This window comes from Embiotoca jacksoni, unplaced genomic scaffold (assembly GCF_022577435.1).
Source record: "Embiotoca jacksoni isolate LCO1_2020_lvr unplaced genomic scaffold, fEmbJac1.0.p SCAF_7, whole genome shotgun sequence".
Lineage (NCBI taxonomy): Eukaryota > Metazoa > Chordata > Actinopteri > Embiotocidae > Embiotoca > Embiotoca jacksoni.
Genome location: NW_027185425.1, coordinates 20,919,225 through 20,931,746, shown reverse-complemented (window position 1 = coordinate 20,931,746; position 12,522 = coordinate 20,919,225). Strand labels below are relative to the sequence as shown.

Below are 12,522 nucleotides of genomic sequence, written 5' to 3'. Positions count from 1 at the left end.
ACTCAGCTTTCTAACTTCATGTCCTTCAATGATAGTTTTATTCCTCATTTCCCTACGTGTGGCCTGGAAATACCCAGAGTACATCCGTGCTGGTCCCTGACCTGCAGAGCACCATCAGGTCATTAATGAGCAAAATAAAGTCTTTAGTTACATGTCCAGTCAAATCTGAGAACCTGCTGAGAGACACCGGAGCTCCAACCTGCTTCATCAGTCGTATTACGGAAGACGATGAGCCCGATTTCCTTCATCAGTTACAGCTCAGAGAAAATACAGTTCTCTCCGTTCCAGGTAGAACTCTGAAGGTTGAGGTTTTTCTTTTCTGGACTACGTTTGTTCTCCCATACATATGATCCATATGATCAAAAAATTCTCTGTATCTTTTAATGATATTATGAACCGTAAATGATGAAATCCACTAATTCTTTGTAGTTTTACGTTTTAATTCTTATATTGTTGCATTATTTTCCCACAAAATTTCAAACAAACTTTTTTCACATTATCATTATGGGGTATTGTGTGTAGAATTTTGAGGAAAAAAAATAATTTAATTCATTTTGGAATAAGTACAATATAACAAATATAACAAAATGTGGAAAAAGTGAAGCGCTGTGAATACTTTCCAGATGCACTGTACAGAAGGACCAGAATACCTGATGGAGCTGCAGCAGACCAGCTGCTTTCTTTCGGTTTTTCGCAGAGAAATATCTCCCTGAATGCTGGAAGTGAAGAGCTGCTGATACGAACTAGTCTATCTGGTGTTGAAGTGATGTAGAGCCTCATCTCTTCTTCTCATTCATTCTGTATGTCCTGAAGATTTACAGCAGAGTCTTGATTCAAATCTCACTGTTTCAAAGAAATTTGCAGATATACAACTTAAATCGTGAATTTCCAGACCCAAACTGCATCCACTGGGAAGTCAAAGGTCATCAACAGGGACTCCGGAAGAAACAGCAGAGACAGGAGTTAGTGCTGAATCAACCAGGATGTGGGAGCAGTTAAGTGCTGAGGTGTCCTTACCCTGCTCTCCACACCACCATTCACTCCTGCTCTCTGAGTGTTGTCACAGCACTATCTTTAATATTTACACTGCAGGGAAACTCCCATTAACACACCAACACACACACACCACCCTGCTGCTCCTACAAACACTGCACAACCATAGACTGTATATAAAAAATGTTCATAGCTTCCAGGTCTGAAAAATGAGGCTTTAAGCTGCAATACCACCGAGTGCCACTAGAGGCTCCATAGACTCCCATTCAACTTCTCTCATCAAATCCAAAGTGAATAAAATGTGTCCATCAGTTATCTCGGTGTTGTTAGCTAAAGTCACTCCTTCTTATTAGTTTTCTGGAGGTCCATCTGAAAATAATCCCTCATTCATTAGAAAAGAAGATTCAAGAAGACCTGTTTTTGGGGGCATGTCTGTTTGATTGACAGGCCTGTGGTGCAGTCAGGTTAAAGTTATCGGTGGGTGGGACATAGTATCGTCAGGTTTCCAATCAGATCAGTCAAATCCACCGCTGGCTCCTCCCCCAGCTCGTCCAAATATGGCCACTTCCTGCTAGAAACTTTTTTTTTTTTCATTTCCCCTCAGGGATTAATAAAATAACTACCTAAACCGCTCCAAACCATCAAGATGGTGACGGACAGAATCTGAACTGGAGGTTTCACATGTACACACACACACGTACACACACACCATGTACACACACACGTGCACACACGTGCGTATACACACACACACACACACACACACACACACACACACACACACACACACAACTGCACTCAGCCCCGCCCAGATAACACGGATCTGACGTTGCCTGCGCGCGCACACAAGCACTGACTGGGTTTAAAGTTTAAAGACCTCAGATGAAGCTGATCCTTTGTGTTCGCTTCAATAAAAGAACAAACATTTACAGTTCCAGAAGATGAAGGATGACTGTGCGCACAACTGAAGCGTGTGTAGTTGTCAGCAGCCCCTTAGAGACAGAAAACACAGCAACACCTCTGTTTGGACATTTATTTAATACATTGTGTACAAAAAAAAATAACTGGGTGTATGAATGTGTTCTGATTCATACTGACAAAAAAACTGAAGCCGTCTTAAAAAGGGCCCGCATTCAAGATCGTATAAAAAAAAAAAAACACAAAGGGTGGAGGATCAAAGAGAAACATTCTTACAGTCCCACAAGAGACACTAACTTTATGTTTTCACAGAAAACACTGGACACAGGTGACCTGCAGGAGTCATCATCCACCTGTAACACTGACCACACACACTCTCACACTCTCTCTGAAACACACACTCTGAAGTTGGGGCTTGGAGCTGCTGACGCAGTCTCTGCGTCTCAGTTCATGCTGCAGTGTCTCAGACGGTGTATGAAGCTTTCAGAACATTATGTGTTTGAACTGTGACCTCCTCAGTCTCCCAGTCGGTCCTCCTGGCGGAGCTCTACAGAAGCAGGAGACCTCTGAGTACACAGTACAGCAGCCAGGAAAAGGAGTCTGTGCTGAGAGCTCTCTGATTGGTCGGAGCAGACAGACAGCCGGCTGCAGCAGCTCTGACGTCGTGGTCACATCTGGCGGCTTGTTTCAGTCTCACTGTTAAAAGGATCCAGTAAAAAGACCATCAGAGGCCATCTCACTGCCTTTGAGTACGTTCCTGAGCTCTCTGTCGGAGCCCCTGGTTCAGACACGCCCTGATTGGATCCCACAGCCTCGCTGCCTGCAGCGCCTCCTAGTGGCCGTGCTGCAGGTGCTGGTTGTGTTGGTTGTTCGTGGGGTAGTTGGGGGGCAGCGGGGGTCCGTTGACACCGGGGTGGTAGAACGCACAGTTACTCTCATACCTGCAGCTCCCTTTCATCATGAAGTGACGACACACAGGCCTCTTGGACATGTCTGCAGGGACACAAGAGAGGACGGGACTGTTAGAAGGAGGACGAGGACATGTCTCTGGAACTGATGCTCAGCCCCCGGCTGAGGTCACCAGGTGAGCTGCATCTGCACAACTACACATTATTAGTGTGTACATGTGACATTAACACACCTACACGGAGCCTCCACGTACCGTTCATGTTGCTGTGTCCTCCTCTGGGTCCTCCTCGTCCTCGGCCCCTGAAGCCCGGCTCTCCTCCTCGACCGCGGCCTCCTCGGTGGAAGTGTCCCCCTCTGTGAGGTCCTCCTCTCATGGACTCGTCCCCCCAGTAGTTGCCGTTCTCCCCCCTGCCCTGGCCTGGCGGCGGCCCCATCATGCGCGGACCTCCGCCGGAGTTGAAAGGAGGTCCGTGGTTGTGAGGGGGTGGGGGGTGGTTGAAGCGGGGACCCCCGGGTGAGTTGTTGGGCGGGTAGCCACCGTTCATGGGCATCTGCATGTGCATGTTGTTCATGCTGTTCATGTTGTTCATGCCTGGACCGTGTCCCAGCAGCCCCTGGTTCACTACACACAGAGAGATACAGGTTACACCAATGAACAGGAGGACGTCATGGCAACAGGAGGAGAGACAGAGGGGAGAACGTCATGGCAACAGGAGGGGAGACAGAGCAGGAGGACGTCATAACAACAGGAGGGGAGACAGAGCAGGAGGACGTCATAACAACAGGAGGGGAGACAGAGCTCTCCGTTACCTGGTGGTGGTCCACTTGGGTTCTGGTTCTGGGTCTGCTGCAGGGAGCCCAGCAGCTGTTTGATCTTGTCAGAGAAGTCGGGCTGCTTGATGAGGTCTTCGGTGGACTGGTTACCAGACGCCCCCTGGTGGCAGACAGCAGCTGTTAGCGACATGCTACAACAAACAGACCTTTGATGTTGGACACAGGATGAGGACAGGAGGGATGGTGTCCTCTGATAAGTCCTAACTGATGGTGGACCCACCATGATGGAGGAGAGCAGCTCCTGGACGTTGACGGACGGAGCCACGGGGTTGCTGACGGTGCTGGAGGCCTGCGGGCTGCGCGAGCTGCTGCTCAGGTTCCCCATGAGGTTGGCCAGGACGGGCGGCAGCTTGGAGCTCTCGTTGGGGGCCATGGCCGAGTTCTGCTGTGATGTGGTGTCCATGGGCTCCACGTAGCTTTCGTCCTGCATGGAGGAGTCCTGGCGGGACACAGACCGACAGTTAGCGGCTCAGTCGGACACATGACAGGAGAGAGAGAAGATGGGGGTGTGGTGGAGGGTGCTCACCTCATCCAGAGGGATCAGACGGGGGGGCATGGGCTCATACGGCTCTGGATCCGGTTCATGTGGACTGTCAGGCACACTGGAAAAGGCAAGAAGTTGGACATACAGACAGTAAGACGCTGTTCTAGCTGGTTGTCGGCCTGCAGCAGGTGTGGTGTTCCTCCTACCTCTCCTTGCTGAGGAAGATCTCCTGCAGGATGCCCATCTCACGGTCTCTCTGGGTGAGTTTCTCCGTGCTGTTGGCCCCGTAGATCACCAGGCTGCCGGTCAGCATCAGGGGCCTCGGGGGCGTCCAGGGGACCCTCTCTTCCATGGTGTCATGAGACAGCCGGCGAGCCATCTCGAACGTCTGCCGGTCCATCATCAGCTCTCTTTTGGCGGCTTCGCCGAAGTCCTTGAGCTTGTTGACGTTGACTGTGAATGAATGAATGATGTCATTAATGACTCGTGTCTGTGTGGACACGTCTCTCAGACTCGGTGATCAGGAGCAGCAGCCTCACCTCTCTCCGTCTCGTCCAGATCAAAGTAGAAGTAGTGTTTGAGCTGCTCCTCTTCTGCCCAGTGGACCGTCTTCTTCTTCTTCCCCTTCTTGGTCAGACTCTCTTCGTCTCCACGAGGTTCAGCCAGAGCGTTCGGCTTCTCACCTGCAAACAGAAGGACAAATGTCAGGAGGGACATCAACTCAATCAGTATCACGTCAGACACCATTGGCACCAAGAGGCAGGCAGGGCAGCTGCCAGGGGCCTCACCGTTGTCAGAGGCCTCGGGGTCCTCGGAGGGGACAGGAGTCCCCGGCTGCTCCGGCTCCACGTTTTCATCAGCAGCGGTGGAGGAAGCAGCTCCTTCTGGAGACGACGGCTTCGCAGAGGACGAAGAATACACAGGTTTGCTGTCGAACGGACTCGCCTGAGGACACAACAGAGAGAGGTGAGTCTGCTGCTGGCTGACGGGTGAGGAGACATCACAGACAACACAGGAAGTGATGACAGACACACAGGAAGTGATGACAGACACACAGAGGGGTCCATCCTGCACAGTCAGGTTTATTCAGAGGATCTGACCTGACATCACAGACAGATGAAATAGAGTAAAGATATTTTAGCCATAGCTCCACGGTCCTCACCTTGTTGGACGTTGGGGAGACGGCCTTGGTGCTGGCTGTAGTGGTAGAACTGGGTTTCTTCTTCTTGATCTTGATCCCGGGCACCGGGGCTGAGTTCAGAGCATCCAGGAAGCCTGTGCACTCCATGGCTGCAGAAAACAGAGAGACAGCTCCATCACTGATGAGTCTTTACAGGACAGGAAGTCTTTAGATAGACAGGAAGCGTCTTTAGAGTCTTTAGAGTCTTTAGACAGACAGGAAGAGTCTTTAGAGTCTTTAAATAGACAGGAAGAGTCTTTAGAGTCTTTAGTTAGAGTCTTTAGAGTCTTTAAATAGACAGGAAGAGTCTTTAGAGTCTTTAGTTAGAGTCTTTAGAGTCTTTAAATAGACAGGAAGAGTCTTTAGAGTCTTTAGTTAGAGTCTTTAGATAGACAGGAAGCGTCTTTAGAGTCTTTAGATAGACAGGAAGAGTCTGTAACAGCAGGTGAACTTACGCTGCGCTGGAATGATCTTGACTTTAATCTCTTTGGCAGAGTTCGATGGTGTGTTCAGAGGTTTGTACTTCTTCTCCAGAGGTGGAGCATCGAATGGACCGGAGCTGTTGGTGGAGAATGAAAGAAGAAACCTTTTAGTGCCATCATCAGCCACCTGAGGGCAGCAGTGAGCCGGCTGCCGGACTGCACCAGCAGGTGGTGCTGTACTCCACAGACAGAGGGTGTGTGTGTGTGTGTGTGTGTGTGTGTGTGTGTGTGTGTGTGTGTGTGTGTGTGTGTGTGTGTGTGTGTGTGTGTGTGTGTGTGTGTGTGTGTGAGTGAGTGAGTGATGGGGGGGGGGGGGGTTACCTGGGCCTCTTGAGGACGGGGGGCTTGATGTTGTACTTGTCCCCCAGCTGCGGGGCGGTGGGCGTCTTCTTGGCGGCGGCGGGGCTGAGAGTGTCGATCTCCAGTCCTACAGACACAAACAGTGATCATCATCCAGAACAAGTGAAACACATCACAGCTGCTGCAGCTGCTTCGGGGGGCAGTTTACCTATGGAGCGGATCTTTGCATGGCTGGGAGCATGAGCTTTAGGTTTCTCCTTCTTCTTCTCCTCCTCTCCACTCTTCTCCTTCACCTCCCTCAGAGGAAGCTTGCTCTCCTCCTTCTTCTTCTTCTTATCTGGAACAGAAACACAGAGAGTGATGGAGCTGCTGCAGACGAGCTTGTTACCCAGCAGAGAGATGGTGTAGATGTTTACCTGCAGGAGAGCTGCCGCTGCTCAACACACTCTGAGAGCGGATGGTGGCCATCCATCCGTCCACCAGCACGGCCGCCAGCTTCCTCAGCTCTGAAACAGACACAGGATGAGAGGAGGCCTCCACGCTGCTGTCGGCACACTGACATGTTTGTGTGAGGAAAGTACCTTCAGTGTCTGCACTCTTGCTCAGCTGCTTCACAAGCTTGGCAGTGTTGTTCTGGATGAGACACATAGATTAGAGATACAGTAGATTAGAGATACAGTAGGTTAGAGATACAGTAGGTTAGAAATACAGTAGATTAGAGATACAGTAGGTTAGAGATACAGTAGGTTAGAGATACAGTAGGTTAGAAATACAGTAGGTTTGAAATACAGTAGATTAGAGATACAGTAGGTTAGAGATACAGTAGATTAGAAATACAGTAGATTAGAGATACAGTAGGTTAGAAATACAGTAGGTTAGAAATACAGTAGATTAGAGATACAGTAGGTTAGAGATATAGTAGATTAGAAATACAGTAGATTAGAGATACAGTAGATTAGAGATACAGTAGGTTAGAGATACAGTAGGTTAGAGATACAGTAGATTAGAAATACAGTAGATTAGAGATACAGTAGGTTAGAAATACAGTAGGTTAGAAATACAGTAGATTAGAGATACAGTAGGTTAGAGATATAGTAGATTAGAAATACAGTAGGTTAGAAATACAGTAGATTAGAGATACAGTAGATTAGAGATACAGTAGGTTAGAGATACAGCAGGTTAGAGATACAGTAGGTTAGAGATACAGTAGATTAGAAATACAGTAAATTAGAGATACAGTAGATTAGAGATACAGTAGATTAGAGATACAGTAGGTTAGAGATACAGCAGGTTAGAGATACAGTAGATTAGAGACACAGTAGGTTAAAGATACAGCAGGTTAGAGATACAGTAGATTAGAAATACAGTAAATTAGAGATACAGTAGATTAGAGATACAGTAGGTTAGAGATACAGTAGATTAGAAATACAGTAAATTAGAGATACAGTAGATTAGAGATACAGCAGGTTAGAGATACAGCAGGTTAGAGATACAGTAGGTTAAAGATACAGTAGGTTAGAAATACAGTAGATTAGAGATACAGTAGGTTAGAGATACAGTAGATTAGAGATACAGTAGGTTAGAGATACAGTAGATTAGATACAGTAGATTAGAGATACAGTAGGTTAGAAATACAGTAGATTAAAAATACAGTAGATTAGAGATACGGTAGATTAGAAATACAGTAAATTAGAGATACAGTAGGTTAGAGATACAGTAGATTAGAGATACAGTAGATTAGAGATACAGTAGGTTAAAGATACAGTAGGTTAGAAATACAGTAGATTAGAGATACAGTAGGTTAGAGATACAGTAGATTAGAGATACAGTAGGTTAGAGATACAGTAGATTAGAGATACAGTAGATTAGAGATACAGTAGGTTAGAAATACAGTAGATTAAAAATACAGTAGATTAGAGATACGGTAGATTAGAAATACAGTAGATTAGAGATACAGCAGGTTAGAGATACAGTAGGTTAGAGATACAGCAGCCTGTACGCAGCAGTGGAAGAGTTCTGATGGACACATGGAGCAGGTACCTGTTTGAGGTGGTCCACTTTGAGGGGCAGTTTCTGCAGTGTGAGCAGGATGAGCTGCAGCAGGGGGGTGTTGTTGGTGGTCTTGGAGTAGGTGAGCCAGGAGTTGAGCAGCCTGTAGCCCCCGACTCTGATGAACCTGCAGGAGAGAGGAGGAGATTCGTGATGACTACAGAGTACAGACCAACAGGTAACAGGAACACCTGCTCACAGCTCGTCTGATAAACACAGCTGACAACGCTCCTTCATGATGATCTCTGAGCTGTACAGACAAACTAACCGCTGCAGTTCTGCAGGTCGGAGGGTTCAGAGGAGGGCAGCCTTTATACCAGCTGACTGACAGTAATCTGGGACTATTGGTCCAGTGCACAGTGAGGCTCTGAGCACACCTGAAGCCTGATGAACATGATGGACACAGATATATATATATGTTCGGCTGGTTGTTGACACAAACAGGAGAAGAGAGAAGCAGCCGAGGGTCCGTGTCATGTAAAATACATAAAGAAGAGGTCAGGCCTACCTGTTGAGGACGTCGTGGGATTTGGTCTGCAGCAGGATGTTCAGGTACATACATCGACTGACCATCTTGGTGGAGGCTTTCATCAGGCTGCAGGAGAGCAGAGAGGTGTTGAGTTATCACCTGCTCAGAGAGTCACAGTGCAGGTAAAAGTTTCAGCTCCTCACCTGAACACCTTGGGGACTCCCTCCAGGCTGCGCAGCTCTCCGTCCTTCCCCAGCAGGGCCTCCACACCTTTCAGGATCTCCCGGGGGTCGACTGGTCCCCCCGCCATGTCTGAAACACAAAACCGCACGCACTCAGTACACAACAGGACTCAGGTCAGTTACATTTCAGAGTTTAGAGAGGACTGTTTGCCTGCCAAATAGAAATAACTCCTCCACACAACCGAACACCACTCAGACTGTTGGAAGAGTCCATCAAAGCTCTACAGCAGCTTCACATCCAGTACGGAGACCTACACTCAGGACCAGGATCTTCACCACGGAGCACCGTCCAGTCTGAATCATCGGTGGTGACCACACCAACCTGTCTGCAGGCAGGACACTCCACCACCACCACCACCACCACCATCACGGGACTCAGAGCAGACCACCACGACCACCACTGAGGGGGCAGCATGTTCATGTCCACTTGCAGCAGACCTGACCTGTCCACGAGGTCCTCTGAATGTTTGGACAGACGGACCAAAGCAACACCACACAGAACCACCTGGAGGACACCGTCACATATGAGTCACTGATCCAAGTCACTAACAGTCCCGCTGCTGCTCTGACAGACATCGTGAGGGTTTCAGTGTGCTGCCTGGTACTGGACAGGTTTGGACGGGTTCATGGGGAGCAGGGACACGGAGACCTGTCTTCTCTAGGACTTTTACTGCAGGACAGGACGCACTCTGACATCATGTTCATTTTGTGAGTTTATTCCAGTTCAGGCTCTGATCGAGGAGACAACTGAAGTGCATGTTTAAATAAAATCCTATCAGCTCCAAGTGTTTCATTTATCAGGTCTAGACATAAAGAACAACCTGTTTACCTGCTGTCATGGACTCAATAACTATCATTTACCTTCACACACGTCTATATGAACTGGACAGCAGCAAAGTGAGAATTCTTTAAAAACACAAAGAGCCAAAGAGGGAAGTTTAACAAATGTTACTGAAAATAACGTATCATCTTTTAATAGTACACATCTATCACAGTCATTCACATTAGTGCTAATGTGCAGCAGACAGAGACAGATGAGTGCTGCTTGGTAGAGCCTACAGTCACTAGTTGTCATGGTGAGGATGAATGGAACAGATTCACATCAGAAACAACAGAATAAAACGGGACTGAAGGTCTCTGTATGAAGTATGAAATGCTTGAAACTGTAGAATTAGTTGGTTAATATTCAGGTGTGATCAGAGTGAAGGCAGCTGTGTGTTCGACTGACATCCTGTCCCAGCCAGAGACACGCAGCAGGCTACCTACTGCCACCTACAGGTTAGTCTAGGTGTGCACGCTGCCACTGTACTAACTGCAGATACATGATACAGAAACACATTTTGAAATCAGGACAGCTGTTAGTGCAACACTACATGGAAAATGGTTGAACTGTCACAAATTCAACTGTAAAACAAAGAGATGACTGAAAGGTGCTGGATGTTTCACAATTTATCACAAGTTTATACTTCTTATCTTTGAAAAGTCCAAAGTGATCCAAACTAAAAGTAACGTCTTCACTGGAACACATTGTATGAATAAAGGCGGTATAAATAAACCTGCTCCACACGGTGGAGTACAGCTGCTTGGATTGAGCCTTGTAAGCATGCACTTCTTTTTCCATCTTTATACATTTTGTAATTAACCCGTTTCTGTGCCAATCTGTTAAATCACGTGGAGAAGCTGTCGCTCAGGTGGAAATCAATTGACTGGAAATGTCATGATGTGAGAATCAGTTAGGTCTTACCCGTGTAACTGTTGTAGTAGAAGTTTTATAAAGTCTCAGACCTCCACAACACTGCGAATAAACCAAGTGTTACACACATACACAACATCAGTGTTAACATGGCTCTGGTTCCTGGTTCAACGGGGGAAACATCATCATCATATTTGTACAGGCATACTGTGGTGATACTACACGTCACTGGTTCAGTGTGTACAAACAGCCTCCGACCAGCCTTCAACCACACACACGTTTCATGTTGAGACCGGTCACACGGGACCAAGAGAGCCCCGGAGTGTGTTCATCCCGGAGAGAGACCGGTGGGTCCCGGTGTGAACGGCCCTCGGTTATATAAGGGCGCTTCTATAAAAGGACCGTGCTGAAGCTGCCATCTGTCAGAGACCAGGCCGCTCCTGCGGCTCCGCTGCCGGACAAAGGGGGAGGGCCTGCTGATCAGAGCCCTCCCTCCGTTAACCACTTCGACGACAACCAGCCGCTCACAACAACAATGGCTCTCAGAGCAAACACCGAGCAGGCGGACCGAGGAGCGCGGCGCAAATACAAGTAGGACGGACGGACCGACTCGGGACGGGTTCTGTCAATATTCCCAAATGTTGTTCCGAGGAAAACATGGCTGGCCCCCGGAGCTGTCCCGAGGACCGACAGCACACCGCAACCGGTCCAACTGAAAGGTCACTCCCGACTGTCGGTGCTTCGAAGCACCGGAATCCTGCAATCTTTATCCGCAGATTGCCGACAACATGATGCGGGCTGTCGGGGGTCCCTGCACTAGTTTTCATCCTTTCAACACACGGTGCTTCCTAAGACATGTCCACAGTCCTCTATCTAACACGGTGCTTCGTACGACATGTCCCCGGTCCTCTAACTCATTAAATATGTCCACGATCCTCAAACTAACGCAATCTTTATGTACAGATTGCGGTGGGAGATCGGTCCGTGGAGCAGCCCCTACGAAACACTTCTGGCAGGCAAAAAGTCCGACGTCATGACCAGGAATTGACCCTCTGTGCCTACGGCAATCTTTATGAATAGATTGCTTATGGTTATTTAACGACATCTCTGGATTTATGACAACAACTCGTCCGTTCCGTCTCACACACAAAGAAACGGAGCCTGAGCGTCCGTCCACTTTCCTGTGTGAGCTCATACTAGAACAAAGCTAACGGACGGTGCTTGCTTGCTAGCCAGCGGCCGCTAGGTAGCCTGTTATCTACGACTGTTTTCATTTGATTAATCTCGATTCAATTTAACTTCAAAATCAACTTACTATGCATACTACAGGTCCTCAGCGTCTCGGTATATTATAGTGTGCTTTTCAGGCACTTATAGCTCTCATTTCATCACGTTTATGTCGTCAACCTTCATGGTTTTAATATCAACTTAAAGACTTCGTATGGGTGGGGCTGTGATAGCTAAATGCTAGCCTTTCCTTCGGGAACAAACTGGAGGCAAAAATAGTAATCAAATGTCCATTACTTGAAGAAAAAAATTTGAATTAGAGTAGTTCTTTAAAGTCCTCGGCGGTTCAGTCTTCGGCAAAGCAAAGTCATACCTGCAAAACACACAAAAAACACACATTTAATATCGATTGTATGTTAAAACTTCCTGTCATTCATCCAAATCAAAGTCATTTGATGTTTAAAACACACTCAGTAGTAATTTCGCATTTAGAGACGGACAATCTGCTGAAAGTAAGCCCGGCTGTCTCTCTGACTTCACTTACCTTTGACCAAATCCAGGAATGAGCCCGGCCGGGAGGGACGTGGCTTTTATACTGCGTGACGTTTTTTACGTCACGAGAGGCGTTTTTTGCTCCATTTTCGCTGGAACAAAATGGCGGACAACCGACCTTCGAAACCAGTGAAGGGCGTAATGGCGTTTCTCACGTTGTGGAAAATGTTGCCATGAAATACTGACTCTA

The 12,522-nt window shown here is 47.7% G+C and overlaps 1 protein-coding gene across 1 annotated transcript; it reads right to left on the bottom strand.

Annotated features, from left to right (window-relative positions):
- Positions 1-2,012: 2,012 nt before the first annotated feature.
- Positions 2,013-12,173, bottom strand: ppp1r10 (protein phosphatase 1, regulatory subunit 10). Its single transcript, XM_069177034.1, has 18 exons — positions 11,869-12,173; positions 8,822-8,930; positions 8,658-8,744; positions 8,141-8,276; positions 6,682-6,733; positions 6,517-6,606; positions 6,309-6,437; positions 6,122-6,227; positions 5,774-5,877; positions 5,301-5,428; positions 4,927-5,083; positions 4,678-4,821; positions 4,345-4,591; positions 4,181-4,256; positions 3,875-4,093; positions 3,631-3,754; positions 3,074-3,442; positions 2,013-2,904 (listed from the first exon to the last, which is right to left on the bottom strand). The coding sequence occupies exons 1-18, from the start codon at positions 11,873-11,875 to the stop codon at positions 2,744-2,746; spliced, it is 2,445 nt and encodes an 814-aa protein (XP_069033135.1). The 5' UTR covers positions 11,876-12,173; the 3' UTR covers positions 2,013-2,743.
- Between the last annotated feature and the right edge of the window lie 349 nt (positions 12,174-12,522).